At 34.8% G+C, this 17,922-nt stretch overlaps 1 protein-coding gene and 1 long non-coding RNA gene across 4 annotated transcripts in view; one reads left to right on the top strand and one right to left on the bottom strand.

The window, feature by feature from the left end:
* The window catches only part of LOC126974777 (solute carrier family 41 member 1-like), a 133,679-nt gene that overhangs the window by 61,858 nt on the left and 53,899 nt on the right, over positions 1-17,922 (bottom strand). The window contains exon 2 of one of the 3 annotated variants that reach the window (XM_050822448.1): positions 17,342-17,522. The exons of the other annotated variants lie outside the window; for them this stretch is intronic. Within the exon in view, the coding sequence (XP_050678405.1) occupies positions 17,342-17,345 (4 nt within the window). The 5' untranslated portion in view covers positions 17,346-17,522. The remainder of the gene's footprint in view (positions 1-17,341; positions 17,523-17,922) is intronic. 3 annotated transcript variants of the gene reach the window in all.
* On the top strand, positions 164-8,897 carry LOC126974795 (uncharacterized). The gene is made up of 3 exons (XR_007731583.1): positions 164-391; positions 5,722-5,772; positions 8,806-8,897. It is a non-coding gene; the product is annotated as an uncharacterized LOC126974795 (long non-coding RNA).

Here is a 17,922-nt window from a genome sequence, read left to right as displayed (position 1 = left end):
GTCGTAATAATGGACGAAGAAACCAAAAACCAGATGGTACAGAAACGTGACGCCATCTTGCCGTAACCGAATTCTTAGAAGTTTTACTTCAAAATATCTGTTAATAGTCCTCGCTGTCTGCCTTTCTTAATTTATTTTCATAAATTGTAAAAACAAAATGGAGCCGACGTAAAAGTATAACATAATTATTAATAGATTATAGTTATAATCTGAATCCTACGGTATTGTAATCCGCTAAACAGCCATGTATAAATAGAGTAACTTTCCGAGTGATTTCATTTCACTTTCAAAACATTTGTAAAGTAATAAAAGTTGTTTTAATAACATGTGCCGTTGTGAGAGTTTCCATCACGTTTCAGCACGGCAGGTCTAATGACGGCGATGCTATCAGGTGAATTATTGGTCTTTGATAATTTTTACCAAAATTTATTTCGCGTCTAAGACGAATAATAAGTACTCTATCCCTTGGTAAATAAAATCAAGTTGCATCAATTAAATACAACCTTAACAATTACCTTTGCGACACAAATAGTTGTTGCCCCGGAAGAAAAAACGGGAGTACGGGTCACCCGATGTTAAGTGATCACCGCCGCCCACAATCTCTAGCAACACCGGAGGAATTACAGGAGCATTGCCGTTTAAGAAAGATGTACTCACTTTTTTTTAATGTACCTTCAAAAAAAGTGGGTACGTTCAAAAAAAGAGCGTACAGTTTCCTCAAAGGCCGGCAACGTTCCTGTGATTCATCTGGTGTTGCAAGAGAATGTGGGCGGCGGTGATCACTTAACACCAGGTGACCCGTACGCTCGTTTGTCCTCGTTTTCCATAAAAAAGGTACCCATGTTGTATCGTCCTGGAAACACCGCACTAGGTAGCTCAATTCATAGCTTGGTTGTGCGTAGAAGAAAGTTCCTTGAAAACCGCGCTGTGGAGGATCGCCATAAGATGTGGAGGATCGATCGTCTTAAGGTGGAATCCAGTGGTAGGAATCAGGTGAAACAGCTCTTTGGAATAGTCTCCGTGATAAATGCGGTAGAAGAGACACAATGAAGCAACGTCTCTACACAACGCCAAGAGATCTTGCCGTTAATTGGATTCCTGACAAGTCGAGCAGCTCTGCGGTGCACACGGTGAAATGGTTCCAGCTGATACTGGAGTACACCAGATCAGAGATGACAGAAATACTCCATATGTGGCTGGACGTGCGCTTTGTAGAGCGCTAGAATGTATTGCTCTGCGCTATTTATAATGCTCGGCTTCTTAGGAACCAATTTCCATGCCAAGTTCTTACTGCCTGAGATGAGTACCCACTGTAACTACGATAATATTTTTGGTGACAGTACTGCCCCGGCATTATGCCTATAGTTAGTTCTGCTAGTACTTAGCATCAGATGAGAGACACCTGCCTCTGTTCTTAAAGCCACACACCTAATTAAATTTAAAAAAAATGTGCGCAGCCAATGCCCTTGTACCGATAAGACAATTAAACGTCATAACTAGAGTTGATCGAAACAATTGGCCCCGTTTATATTTAATCGTTTTAACAATTAAATTCCTATATTTAAATTGGTTTATATCCACTAAACTCGTTCGAGTCGGACAAACATAAGCTAACAAAATTATTATTTTCATTTAGATAATGTTCATTGATTGCATTGTTTTAACTTCTTATCTGTTCTTATGGAACACTGGCGCCACCTGTGATTTCACCCGCCAAGAATTACTTTAGTGTCAATCCCGCCAATATTTGTCTTTAAACAATTCAACACGTGTATCGCTTCTACGAGAGGCATCCTCAGGATATTTTGACTCGCCAAACTCTGGCAGGAGACTGAATTAAATGAGCCGGAAACCGCTCTTTTATCGTACCTAGAAATGACGCGCTGTAATGGGTCGGCTGTTGTGACGTAACGTGACCCCCAGATGAGATACGTAACAATGGCGAAGGGACCAAATTTGTTTATTCATTCAACAATGTACACAAATCTCCTGAGGATGCCTCGTGTAGAGGCATAAATAATAAACACCTGAGTCAGAGATCGAATCAGAAAGGTGGAAACCGTGTTGGTAGACCCCGTTGGTAGATCCGGCCAAGATCGAAGGAATATGTTGGATGATGGCAGCGCAGGACCGATCGTTGTGGCGATCTTTGGGGGAGGCCTTACTCTATTACTGCTGATATGATTTACAATTTTGTAATTAAATTAAGGGACAAGACGAGCAGGACGTTCAGTTGATGGTAATTGATGCGCCCTGCCCATTACAATGCAGTGCCACTCATGATTATTGAAAAACCCAAAAATTCTGAGCGGCACTGCAAATGCGCTCGTTACCTTCAGACATAAGATGTTAAGTCAATTAATGAAGTGCCTAAAATATCAACAAGCCAGTAAAAGACCAAAGTGATAAAAGCAGTCAAATAGTTTGAAAGATAATTCGCTGAAAAAAGAAAAACTGCTCTCTGGTCTTTTCTCCATTCGATCTAATATCTTCAGATCTTACGCTTCAAAGAAAGTCAAGATACATAGACACTCCTCAGTTCTTGAAATATATAAATTCCTCATTTATTTCTACTGTCAAAGTTACTTTAAAAATAATGAAAACGTAAAGGACAATACAGCATACAGAAGTTATCTTCATTATTGAAATGTCTCTTTTCCTTACAATTATTTATAATAACGCAAGGATTATTATCCTAACACTTATCATTAAAAGTTCTTCACATATGTATTGGATCATTAAGTATGATATTGTTATTACAAAGATGAAGAGCTATATATGTATGAACGCACTAAATATGTTTGTTTTCATTTGAATTTAATTCCTTGCATTGTTAATATGGGCTGGAACTGGTTATTTTCATTCAGCCAGCGACAGAATCAATTACCACGCGGTAATGACATTATCAAATGTATAAATTCTCGTCTGCTTACAATTGTCATATACGTGCAGTGCGTCACAACTCGAGTCAACAATGCTGTTTATAAACACTTCAATACAACAGCGATATTGGAATTTATATTTCTAAAGCCAATATAGATCTAAGAACAATAGATTAGCTGCGAATTAGATGTGTCGTAGATAAATGCATTGTCTCCGGTACTTTCCCTTCTTCATACAGCCGGATGACGTCCACTGCTGGACAAAGGCCTCCCCCAAAGATCGCCATGACGATCGGTCCTGCGCAGTCCTCATCCAACCTTTCCGGCAATCTTGACCAGATCGTCGGTCCATTTGTCGGGGAATAACACGACGTCTTCCGGTACATGGTCGCCATTATAGGCCTTTACTGCCCCAACGGCCATGTGTCCGTCGAACTGTGCCCTGCCCATTGCCACTTCAGTTTCGCAAGACTAGTTTTCCTAGATAATAACGTAATAACTTAAGACAGAAGGGTAGGAACTGAATAAATTGACCTGTTTTGTATTACATAGATCTCACAACCTTTTACAGTAGAAGAACGGAGTTACGAAACTTAGGTTTATTTTCAATTTATGTTTTTATGTCATCCATTTCTATTTCTAGACAGTCCTATTTCATTTAATTTCATCAGTGTATCGATATATAACAATGGTCAATGAGTTATATTATTTTAAGTTTGTACGTGTATACTTGCAAGTAAGTAATTATAAGTCAAGCCCCGTTTGGACTTGAAATAAACTGGGCGTTCAATTGCAGTCTACAAGTGTTAAAGACAATCAAATACTTATAATATCCTTGTTTATGATAGAAATATAGTCTTAAGATATGATATCTATAGCCTATTCGCTATTTGAACAATGTTATAAAGATTACGATAAATCATTCAGATCAAGTAATACCACATTATACTACTTATCGGAAAGTTTTAAAATGTTTTTTACCAAAGTAGCGATCATTTTAGATGTTCTGTATTAAGATAAAGATTTGATAAAAAGTTGTACCTATACCTATATATCTAAATATAACTATCACGTCTTATTGAAACTCAAAAACTAGCACCCATTCGAAAAAGTATGAATTAGACCTGAGAAGAACGGGCGCAAGAAACTCAGCGGCCTTCTTTTTTTTTATTAAAAAATATGGTTTCCATGTCAGCTTATTATCTAAAGTTAAACCTTTAAATTAAACTATTAAATTTTTCGTAAAATAAATAATGTTTTGTTATCTCAAAACTATCGACTGGGTGAACCGATTTGGATAACTCTTTTTTTATTTGAAAGCTGGTGCTTCCCGTGTGGTCCCATTGGAATTTGGTTCAGATCTGACAGTGGAATCCATGAGAAAACCATCATGTCATAAATTTGCTATAATATGTGCGCGACAAATTTACGAAAACTGATTCCAAAAATATAAATAATTAGATTATTTAATTTGATTGTATAAAAATACGCAATTATTTTTATACTTCTTAGTGCATATATATATATACCTATTGTTTTGGAGTAGTGTTTTTGAAGTCGGTTGCTTTTTTGTTAAATTTTATTTTGTTTTTTCGGAATATCGCGTAAGGTTTCAATTATCTGTCATACTGAAAAGTGCGATTAGTATCTACGTATGTTGTTAGTTCTGATATGTCGATAAGTTCTTAAAAATCAAAGTGAAATGGTCAAACATGAACAGGGCGTATGAAAATCTTGGTCGGCCCATGTAGGGTAAACTGTTTAGACACATGAGTTAATTAAACGGTAGTTTAGATAAGGAAGTAATTAACGGCCGTTCCCAATACTCAGTCTCTCTCTTACTTAAGATAAAAATCGTAACTATCGTTGACTTTTCTGTCATAATAAACTTATCGACGGTAACTCACCTTATCCGTACACGCTGTCTGTCAATGGGAGGACGTATAGCCTACCAGCGATAGAAGTTTGTATGGAAATTGCAATTCACGCGTCCCAATATAAAGGCGATAAGAATGACTTATTGGGTATATTGGGACAGCTTCAGATTATTGACAGCTAATTACTGACAGTAGACAGTAGTAATTTATCTCTATCTGTAGATAGTATATTGGGAACGGCCGTAAGACAACAAATGGTTACGTTGATATGCACGTGTCTCTAACACAACTTTGAAACCTTTAAAGGAAAGGAATCTGATGTTAAGATGTCTTCCTAGGTTTCGGTCTTAATACAGAGGTCGCATACTAAAGTTCTTCGATAAAGGCTCCCAAGGCAAAGTGGAGCGCACCAAAGGGCAGGGAAGGTCCCCCATGCGATAGACCGACCAAATTAAATCTGCTGCGGTCTATTGAACGAGTGTTCCAGGCTGTCGGTCAGCAGGGAAAAGTGGCGAATGCTCGTGAGGCGAATCACATTTGCCCCAAAACATGTCACTTCTTCATGACCATGGCTGCTCTGCCAAGAGTGTCATGAAGGAGAAGAAGAGTCTGCGTACGCTAGTGGTTTAGTATTCAAAATACTATGGAGCTAATGCCACGCGTGGCTGACTGTTTACGACTTGTCAATCAATATCGGTTACAGTCACTATAGATTCATTTCCTCTGCTATCTTGCTGTAATCTCCATTAGAGATATTCTTCTCGCTCAATTGCTTTGTCTATACGCTAGTTTATTGTAACTCAATGTTTGAAATCCCGATGGTCGATTTGCTAACCTCGCTAATGTCGTGTTACGATACTTCTTCTTAGGAAGAAAACTACAGAACGAGTATCAAATCAAATATATTTTATTTCGTAGGTAAATTTCATTACACTTTAAATATATGTTTTTTTTTTATACAGCTCATTCCGAAGGAAGAAATTCTGAAACATCAAATACTAAGGCTTACACGGGTAAGTAAAAAAAAAGTAAATTTACAATTAAAAAAAAAAAAAATATTAAAAACACAAGAGTTATTGAGTACAGTAGATGCATCACAAACGTAAGTAAATAAACGAGCCTTTTATTAAATAAAATATATAATAAGTTTAATTTTAAAATATAGTATTTGGGGACAATGTCTTAATTAAAAGTGACGTCTCTATTAGAAAAATCTCACACACGTATAATTTTCTGCTTATATTAAGTATAATGTTCGTCTAGTTAAATTTCCGTAGAATAAATAGGTTTAAAACTTTCAGAATTCAATAATCGACTAATTAACGTAACCTACAGTAAATACCACCAAGTAATAAAAAGCTCATAACATCAACAACTTGGACAATTACTGCCCTATTAATTAATCTTCACTACAGCGATAATGCTTAACTACATGTGTTTAATGTATATTTTTCCATATAATTGTGTGATGCTTAATTCAAATAAAACATAATTATATGCCTTGTGCGATAATATGTCCGTGTTGTGACTACGTCTTCATAATCTCCTGATCGGTTGATGTGAAAGTTGAAACAGGAACTTCCATAGTTTATGGCCTTGTTATATATAAAAAATTATGATAATTTCAACATTTATTCAAGACAAAACGATGCTTGTACGAACTATATTTACAATACTATCATTACTTGTTACCATGTTATTGGGGCCGCTACGATACTGCAGCGCGTCGCGGATGTATGCTGAGGCACGCGTAGATTGTTTTTACGCGACTATGCGTAAGCGGTGTACGTCCCTGTTGAGCCCTACTCCGCGCTAGCCCCAATGGTATTCTGAGGGCATTTTCTCACAGTTTCGATTGTCAGTACCTTAACCACTGCTGTTTAATACATGTGCTGACAAGTCGGTCCTGTCCTAGATTAGGAAGGTTTAGATTTTAAGATATCTTGTACTAACACTAGGTTTTAAGGTATTTTGTTACTAACACATTATGATCCTTTGTTGGTCGAAATAAAGAATTTATTATTATTATTATATATATTATTATATTATTACGTGGAAGTGTGCCAAGAATACTGGCAGCTTTCCCACGTTGGTAGCCAGGCTGATCTGTTAACCGAAATAGCTGCCAGCAATGGACAGCGTCCTAATGGAACGGGGAAGGGCGCTGGTGTGGGACGCGACTTGCGTCGACACTCTGGCTCCTGTTGGTTCTGGGGCTGCTGCTTCGTCTGCCGAAGACAGCGAAAGACGCAAATATGTCGGTCTCAGTAAGTCTTACATCTTAACGTTTGGTGTCAAGACATTTAGCCCGTGGGGCCCAGAGGAGCGGAGAATGCACGAAGTACTATCTATCGCGCCTCAATACGACTAAGAAATGTAGTGTGCGCTATGTAATCCAAAAAAAAAGTTTTCAACACTCCTTTGATATTTTTCAATGTAGTGAAATAATTGTCCATTGTTTGTTTTATGAGAGTGACGTCATTAGGTAAATGTTTCTCCACGTAATTGCGCACTAAACGTCGTATCCGGACTTTTCTGTGCGTGGTTACATAATTGTATATCTTTTAACGTATTTATGACGAGCAGTGTTCCGAAGAACTATAACACTAGATACAATTACAAGTTTGTTTATTTATTTCTCTTTCCTTTATCAACAGTGGCCAAAACTGATTACAAAATATAGGTGTTACAGAAAAGAGTAACAGTTAGTTATGATTTAACAAACTAGAGTTAGATTATTTTACAATTATCATACTATTATACAATTAGTTACTTTTGGTTGCAAGCCTTGCCTTCTGCGCCGATTGAAACGCTACTTGACAATATGACATTGTAAATATGCGTATCACTCCGGCTAGGTATAAAACTGAATGAACCACATCAATGTAGATGTGGCGTTCAGGTAGATGTTCTTGGACGTCACGGGTTATCCTGCCTAAAATTGGCAGGCCGTATCAGTCGTCACGCCAGCATTAATGAAGTCATCCGCAGGGCATTTGCCGCTCTTAATATACCAATTAGAGCCAAATGGTATTATTACCCGCCGCGATGGCAAGCGTCGATGGTGGCTTGGGCACGGGGAAGGGCGCTGGTGTGGGACGCTACTTGCGTCGACACTCTGGCTCCTTCTCATGTCCAAGTTACGTCAGTTGGTGCTGGGGCTGCTGCTTCGACTGCCGAAGACAGCTAGCGTCGCAAATATGTTGGTCTCAGTGAGTCATACATCTTTGTGCAGTTTGGTGTCGAGACACTTGGCCCGTGGGGCCCAGAGGCGCGGAGAATGTTCAAAATACTATCTTCGCGCCTCAATAAGGCTACTGGAAACCCAAGCGCTGGCAGCTATTTCGGTCAACGGATCAGCCTTGCTATCCGACGCGGTAATGCTGCCAGTATTCTTAGTACGCTTCCACGTAACGATTGTTTTAATTTTATGTAGTCGTAGTATTGTAAATAAAGTTATAAGATTTGTTTTGTTTGAATAATAAATAGTATATTATTATACAATTTGTATAATATATTATCTGCTGGCGGAACGTGAGCGACAACAACGGATCGAGTGGATCTTGCGTAGCACTGTTGTTTACAAACCTGACTCTCAGTTCTCACTCAAAACGACCGCGATGGCTTCTCGCCGTTGTTTCTTGCTGTTATTTATGGACAAATGTATAATTTGGAATATCTACCTATATTGTAGAAAATGTAATGCTGGTTAGGTACTGAAGCATATATATAATTATATAAGTTACCTGTTTGTTATTTATAATAATGAAGTATACATCAATTAAGTATTTGTTATTTTAAATTCTTGTAAAAAGTTTTTGTAATACAGACGATATCTGTTAAGAAACGTGTTAGTACTGTTATTACTTGTATTTCAAGGGTTTTAATGTACACCGGAAACATACAACTGTAATAATTATGATAATAAATAAATTTCAAATCAAAATCAATTTAATATTTTTGTGATTTGAGAAAAACTTTTTCAATAATAATGTTGCATATACGAGATGTGTACGAGTTTATAATAATACATTTTCAAATTACAGGTAACCCCCTATAACGCGGTAATGTGGTTCCGCGTTAAAGGACAACGCGTTAATGAGCGTATAGTTTCCATATAATGTGTATTTACGGCCTCTTAATACGTAATAATAATAATAATTTATCAAAATTCGTAATAGGTACGTATTTACAATTGTTTGCCTAGTTTTACTATTTATTAGGTACGCGAAGGTAATTATGAACTCTACAAATCATTATAAATTTCACAGTACAGAAATATGTATGTGGGAAATCCCGGCGTTAAATAGAATAATGCCCGTGTTATATGTTTTTGAAATCCAAGATGGCGGATGTACAAAATTATGATTATATATATTTTTTGTGACTTCTATAAGTGTGATCTTTATCATTTTTTATTAACGTGTTCCCAAGGTAGCTCGACCATTGGGCCACAAATATATTGACATATAGGCATACACCTCTATATATATATATATATATATATATATATATATATATAGGCTTATAGTGTAGGTATAAATCATGACATTTATTATTAATAACTACTTCATCATCATTATAAGCTGGAAGACGTACATTGTTGGACAAAGGCCTCCCCCAAAGATTACCACGACGATCGGTCGTCGCTCTCATCAAACGTATTCTGGCGATCTTGACCAGATCGTCGATCCATCTTGTGGGGGAGGCTAACAACATTGCGTCGTCTGGTAGCTACTTATAATAGAATTCTTTGAAGAATCTATAAATTTGAGTGTTCGAAATTCGAAGTCGAACATTGTAAAACCGAAGACATACCTAAGATAGTTTATAGCTGTTTCAAGATAAGAAAACGTTGTTATAATTTCTTGATTACTCAACATTTTATCCTCTTAAGCCATATTTTAACAAAGCTAGTAGTTGCGCAGATTTTAAACATCATCAAATCATATAGAGTACTCAGTCATATGTTTCAAGATGTCTTTGGCTTTAGTTACTACGCAGATTTACAATAGCCAGGACATTATTAGCTGTACTTAGCAGGTGATGTGCGCCATTGATATGTACCGACATGTTTATTGTTTAGTTTAGCTAGGGCTGCTACACTTAGAAATATTATATTAATTAATACTCGAGTGTATAATGATTTTATTCACACACTAGCAGACCCGACAAATGTTGTTTTGCCATGTAAATTATTTTTAGAGTTAGACCGTTTCTTGGACATTGCAACATTACTTTATTTTTCTAAAATAAATGTAGCCTAAGTTACTCCTTATTAGATCACCTACCTGCAAATAAAAGTCCCGTCGAAATTGGGCCAGCCATTTCAGAGATTAGCCGAAACAAATATACAGAGAGACAAAAATTGTAAAAAAAAATATATTTGGTGTATGTATATACATGTACTAAAAAACGGTTATTTCAATATTACAAACATACACTTGAATTTTATTTAAATGTATAGATATTATTTATTGGAACTCGATTATAAAGTGAACTTATTGAAAAAGGCTTACAATCAGTGTTGACGCCTGTGAATGAATTCATTCAACAAATCGAACGAGGGAATGATACGATCTGTCGCGGAACCGGTTCTTCAGCTCTCGAAGACTCGAGGACAGCAAAGCAAACAGATCTCCGCGCCCGTCATACTAGTAATTGTATTCACTATTAAGTCTGGGTTATCAATCTGAGAAGAATAGGTGCAAGAAACTCAGCGAGCTTCCTTTTTATAAAATTTCTTCACAATTATATTTATTATTCAATAGCCTGAGAACGGTAAGTCCATTCCCAATCTGTGGTATCATTAAGAAATTCATTCATGTTAAAGCTTTTGAGTTTCGTAACACGTTTTACCAGTGGAAGGCTCCATTGCACAGGATGCCGGTTAGATTATGGGTACCAACGGCGCCTATTTCTGCCGTGAAGTAGTAATGTGTAAACATTGCTATGTTTCGGTCTGAAGGGCGCCGTAGCTAGTGAAGTTACTGGGCAAATGAGACTTAACATCTTATGTCTCAAGGTAACGAGCGCAATTGTAGTGTCGCTCAGAATTTTGAGTTTTTCAAGAATCCTGAACGGCATTGTATTGTAATAGACAGGACGTATCAATTACCATCAGCTAAACGTCCTGCTCATCGCGTCCCTTATTTTCCTAAAAACTTTGAAATATAACATATATTTTTAAATAATTTAGATTTTCTTTCACATACGCAAGTACATCATGGTTGTATGATCTCTCACTACAAAATGAACATTTATCTCGAACCAACCCAACAGTACCGTGCATCCACTCTGTAAGTACAGTCAATCTATATTCATCCATAACCAAGCCACCCCAACATAGAAATGAAATTAATTTATTTGTATGAATCGTGGTAACATAGTTTTTAACAATTGGTAGATGTACAGCATAATTCGCCAATATATCGGCATACAAATATTTGATTGTCAATCTTGGAATTTTCATATATAATATAATACATACGGCATCAATACACATTACATAGCTATAATTCAATACATATATACAAACATTACTTTGTCTCTCAAATAATAGCATTTAAATTCTATTATTTTTGGCTAAAGAATTCTTTTAAACTATAGAAGCATTTATCTATGAGCCATAATTTAAATTTTTATGCATTATTGTTGTAGGCATCCCTCTAATATTTTTGAAAGGTGGTTAAAGACCTTGATACACATAACATATGCGTTTTTTTGATGAAGCGCTGTTCTACAGTATGACATCAAAAGGCGAGTTGGATCTCTAAATCTCTAATATGGAATAATCCTTTGCTGGTTTAAAATGTTTGTTCATTGTCGTAACAATAAAAATCACACCGTCTTCTTTCACAAAGGTATTAGAGATGAATTGTTCTTACATGCATAAATATTTCTTAATATCTATAATATTTGGATCTAAATTTTTATTATTTGTAGTTATAGCGGCAATAATAATACACCATGTGTTAAATTTACCTGTTACTATTACGGTTTATCAGAGTTCTTGTAATAGGGCTACCGTTGAATACCCTTTGGCCATGGAACCCTAAAACAGTACCCTTACTGGCATAAACGATGGCTAATACAACATGTCTAGAAATTGGAATATACTCATGCGATACATAAAAGTAATTGAATTAAATTGTAAATTCAAATGGTTGGTAATATACCCTATACCAAAAGTCAAAGTCAAATAAACTTTATTCAATAATGCCTAAACTCGACACTATAAATATTTCCCTTAAATTACTGATACTACCATGTGTTTGGAAAAGTTGAGCTCGTGAAAAGAACATACAAGAAACTCAACGGCCACTCTTTTCAATTAAATAGAGTATTTTAAAACGGCTGTTATATACATAATAAATGAGTTTGTAAGGTGCTGCATCTAATATATGAGTCGTGTTTAAATAATATAAATGATTTCATTAAAAGTAATAAAGAATGAACTGTATAAATATAAATTATCGTTTATTGGATGCATTAACAACAGGAACAATGCTTCGTGAACATGTTGGTCGTGATTACTGTCCTAATTAGTAATTGCATCCAACAAACACAATGATCTATTAACCAAAACAGGTCCTGGCACTACATTTAGCAACTCATTGTGAAAATAAATCCGTATTTAAATAAAAATAATATTTTTGTTGACAAGTGACAACCCTACGTCTCAGACACTTTTTATACAACCGGACAAGTATGAATGGAGCTTTTGTCGAAGCTTCGAAATTGGAAGCCGGTCCTTCGCTGTTCAATGACGGGCGCGCCGGCCTCTTCGTACCTGACGTATTTGAATAGTTTTTGTCCCGATACAGTTTGAAGTTCCGTTAATTTATATTGCTTCCTAACCTAGCTATAGATACATGTTATCTATCTAAACTAAAGTAGTAAGTAAATTTATTTTTTGTATGCTTGTTTTTTTATGAAATAGTAGCGTATGGACAACTGTTGTTACCTTTGTTTGTTATAACACAGAAATATTTTAAAAATTATTTGACCTACAGCGTAGTCTGTTTGATATAAATATATTGCGTGCGTACACATATCAGAAATGATACGTGCATTGTGAATGAACCTCTAAACTGCATATGAAGTCCTGGTACAAGTTGCGAGGAAGACAAATTATTTAACGAAAGCCATTACTATAACTAACCATATTTATGTACTCCTAGTATCTATGGAGTTATGCGTCGTGCGCATGACGTCAGAATATATTAAGGAATACTCGCGTCATACACATGACAATATCTTCGTCGTCTATGAGCGCCTGGTACCAAAAACACTGTATAATACTTTCTATCTCATTTTCGCCCACGTTAAGATGAATTTATGTGTCTGTCTCTATTTGCTGTCGCGCTTTTTCGTTTCATCGACTTTCAAATCACAACGATGCTAAAAAGGTTTTCACTTCAAAAATAACATCCCAAGAAATATTGCAATAATGTTACCCAATAAATAGCCTCTACTAATACTATTGGCCATGCACTACGAAAACTATTAATCAAAGAAAATTTAAACGTCTAGATAGAGCCTCCTGCTGTTAGCCAATGCATGACATTAGGCCAGGTGTAGTGTGCACGACAGCTACGTCTTAATTTGTTTTAGTATGCGTGCGTTGCTGAAAATAGAGGCTAGCCGTTCGGCGCTATTTTTTAAGACGTGTTCATAGCTGTCACAGTCTATCTAGACGTATAGAGTATCTAAACTATTAATGATACATTAATTAATGTACTATGTTTATAGTTCCTTCCAGATTCTTCTATAGCGAAATAATGATATGTATCTTGTAGAGGTTATCAACCTACGCCTTTTCGTTTTCTTCTGGAATACAAGCTTTCCGTTATTCGCCTCTATAATTGGGGCGATAAGGTATGTAGTCCAAAATCATGTCTAAGTAACACAATTTATCAGATTTGGACTGGTTGCAACACGTTCCGACTTCATCAGTAGGTAAACTTACGGTTTGTTTTTCATTGCATATAAATATTTAGTTTTAGATTAAGGATTGGTCTCCGCTGCGCTCCAACTAGATACCGCAGGGATAGTCGCAAAGTGCAGCAACTATGACCAAGTGGGTGTACTCGAGCCAGTCTCGAACAATGTGTGACGTTGACGTGACACATGTTCTGTTAAACTCTCCTATTCAATAATTGAAACTAAAATGTAGATTGAAAATAAAATATTACAGTTGATAACCTGCTCAACCTCAATATTTGCATAGTAGGAAATTGACTTCAGATGTCGCTCTTTCAACAAATGTGTTACGAAATTGAAAAGAAATGTTAAAACGTTTGTCTGGGAAAGGTTACTATAGCATAAACGATTTTCTTGCGCCCGTTCTTATCAGGTCGGAAGCAGTCTATTTTGGATGGGTGGTAGTTTTGGATGATCAATAAGTGATTTTGAATTTGAATAGACCCTATATTTTTTTATGCCAGAAATATTTGAAACATTGATTAAATTACTCCATAGTATGACCCCATACCGTGAATCTGTGGCAATATAACCGTAATATACAGTAAGTGCAGTATTAACAGGTACAGTTTTTCTGAGCTTTCAAGTTACACCTTTTATGTAAGAATCAGCCTTAAAATTTTGAATTTTAATAAAAAAGTATTCTATGAATTTGGTTTTTGTCATTTTACTGGAAAAATAATTCTCGTGGAACCATGCCAATAAATTTTTGTAACTGTCGTAGTTAAAATAATTGGGGAAAAAGTTTTCTCTCATTTTATATATGAAAAATCAATTTTTCAAAGTTATTTGTATTTAATCTTTATATATATATTAGTCCAGAATCCTGATGTTTGTTTCCAGTGAACTCCTTATTTCATGAACGGATATTGAAGGGGATTACTTTATGGAGTGCAGTTTAGTCCATCTTGAGAGAGGGTATTATTAGTTTTATGGCCAATATTTGTTTTGTATGGACATATTTTCTATGAGATAAATTATTGACAGTTCTGCTGTGAAACAATTTCATTATAACAACAGGGAGCATATTTAACGAAATAATTCTTGATGTTATGAAATATTATTTCATAAAAAACTGTATTTTATTTATTATGTACAGAACAACTTCTGTCGGGTCAGCTAGTTACAGTATCTAGGTATGTGTTATTTGACGACCTGTATAGCCGAGTGGTTAGCGATCCTACCTACTAAGTTAAAGGTCCCGGGTTCGAATCCCGGTAGGTGCAAGCATTCATATGATGAATATGGATGTTTGTTTCCGAGTCATGGATGTTTAAATGTATTTATGTATGTTTATATGAATTTATGTATGTTTAAGTAAATATATTGTATTAAATATGTCATTGTCTTGTAATACATAACACAGGCTATATAATATGCTTAACTTGGGGCAAGATAATTTGTGTAAAATGTGTCAATATTATTATTATTATACTAGCTGACCCAGCAAACGTTGTATTGCCGATATAAATCGCGATACAAAAGTAACTGTTGATCGTAGATGGGTGAAAATTGTATGTATTTTTTAATGCTGACTCATAATCGAACAAATTTAAAAAAAAATGTAAAAAAAATTAAAAAAAAAATCGTGTGGACCACCCTTATCATTTAGGAGTATGAAAAATAGATGTTGGTCGATTCTCAGACCTACTCAATATGCTCACAAAATTTCATGAGAATCGGTCAAGCCGTTTCGGAGAAGACGAACATTGTGACACGAGAATTTTATATATAAGATTATTTGTTTTTGTAGATTTACAATTTTTGTAGAAATTTTGGGACTTCGATCAATAAAACACTAAAGGCAGTCCTTTTTATCCTTAAAGCTTTTTCCTTTTTAGATTATGTAAATATTATTCATTGTAATTATATTTTATCAACCACTTAACCATTTCTTTGTTTTACAAAAAACACGCTTTATGTTCTACGAATTAATTAATTACATGACATTGGAATAACGAATGGTTAATTATTTCTTGTTTTTTTTTACACGTCGTATGTTAGGGAGGTAGGTATATGTACTCAATACATCAATATAACATCTTATTAAAGTGAAAACTTCTTTAGCGGCGTTCAGCACTTTTCTGTGGATGAGTATAAAATGTTAAACTCGCGTCAGGACGTCGCCTGATCGAATATTCGTAAGACGGTCATTGAAATTATGGATGTAAGTTGATTTTTCTGAGAGATAATGTTTTTATTGTAAAATAATTGTAATTGTTCTGAAGTGTTAAATTTTTTATGTAATATAAAATTTCATTTTTGTGTACGGTAGCGCGATAAATGAATATTGTATTTAATCACATAAGTCTAGTACTTTTATACTGATAAATAAAGCAATTCGTGCGAAATTATTCCCTAACCATTCAAAAATGCACAACGTTATTGTTCAAGTTTGACGGCACTACCGGTGTGCAACCCGTATTTGTTTTAACAATGTTTCTTTAAAATCCTATTTACCGAAGACTAAAGTAAGAAAAAAAAATATCAATTACTCACAGAGCAAAGATTTTTCAATATAAAAGAATTGATTGATATAACATAAATATTTCAAAATTGTCGTCGTATTTCATTACTATAACAACTTGAATCAATCCATCCAACCTATGATACCTTTTTAAATATCCTTAATAACGGTTAAAACAGTTAAAGGTGATTTCATAGAGTCAATTAATAAACTAAAGACTTTATATAAAAATTAATTACTGCTCGTTAGTCTCGCTAAAACTCGAGAACGGCTCGACTGATTTGGCTAATTTTGGTCTTGAATTATTTGTAGAAGTCCAGTGTACAAAAGGTAAATAAATATGAGAATGCTAGGAATTAAATAAAAACAATGATTTTGATTTTTCTTTAATGTGTCCCCCGTCGTTCAGAAATCAAATTAAAATAATAGTTAATAGGAATAACTAATTAGAAATTTTATATCTTTCTTACTTTCTCAGGAGGTAAAAAATAAACTTAATCTTATAGTTGGTAGATTACTTACAGTTGTTAACTATCTATCAGATTATTTTTATATAAATTGATAAAAATATGCTAATATCTTCATTTAATATAAAGTTAAAATAAAGTTTTAAGAAATAAAGATTTTATAAGTACTACTTGCTTAGTCATCTGTGTACGCGGACGAAGTCGCGGTTATCAGCTAGTAGTAAATGATTTACAAATCTTTAGTTATTATTTGAGAGGAACATAAACAATATATTCTTACTTCGCAATATCTATCTCTTGAGGAAAGATTTAAAATAACTCCGTTATCGGATTTACTTTAAAATCCACCTTAATAGCTATTATAATTATAACAATACACTAACGCAAAGAACTATTAAGTTATTACTAAAAAGAAAACATAATGATCTCCATGTGTTTATTGTTCCTTTAAAGTCAAGTATATTTTAAAAACAGGAATACTAGGAGCTACTTTTATAATAAAAATATTTCATACGATTCTAAAAACAAGGATGCACTAAATAACTGTTAACTAATCTGTTATAATATTCAATTTTCTTTGAATATTTATTTAAAATAATCCCATTTATTACAATAAAAATTAGCGCTAAGTAAATAAAGCATTAAAATCAAATGAATACTCACTCATATCGGCGTATTCCTCTTATAACTAATATCACAGGATTCAACAAACACTTGGGCTAGCTATTATAATATATTTTTATATACACTTTAGCCTAGGAGTCTAGACTAAGAGTTTCGTAAACAATTACATTTCCGCTCTATGCATGCGTTGCTCTGTCGCCGCGTCTCTACCACCACTGAGCTGCGGTAGGCGTTCAAAGCCTTAATATCATTCAACATTCATTGGGTGGACAACTCAATCAGTGATAAGGGGTTTTGACGACCGTCAAACTGACCAGCTTCGTGATAGACATCGCCACTTCTGTGTAAAATGTTCAGGGTTCACAATGATTTTGCGGATTCTAAGATTATTAATATTTATATATATAAATCCAGTGTCCTGATGTTTGTTTTCAAATTCAAATTCTTTTATTCAAACTAGGATTGAAAATAACTTATTGAACGTCAAAAACAAGTAGTTTTTGGAATGGGTGGTAATCCATTCAAAATAGAGTGCCTCCAGACTGTTTCCAGTGAACTCATTAACTAATGAACGGATTTTAGTGGGGATTACTATACGGAGTGCAGTTTATTCCAACTTG

Source organism: Leptidea sinapis, chromosome 33 (assembly GCF_905404315.1).
Source record: "Leptidea sinapis chromosome 33, ilLepSina1.1, whole genome shotgun sequence".
Classification (NCBI taxonomy): domain Eukaryota; kingdom Metazoa; phylum Arthropoda; class Insecta; order Lepidoptera; family Pieridae; genus Leptidea; species Leptidea sinapis.
Note: the sequence above shows the minus strand (reverse complement) of the source record. Positions and strands in the feature narration are given on the sequence as shown.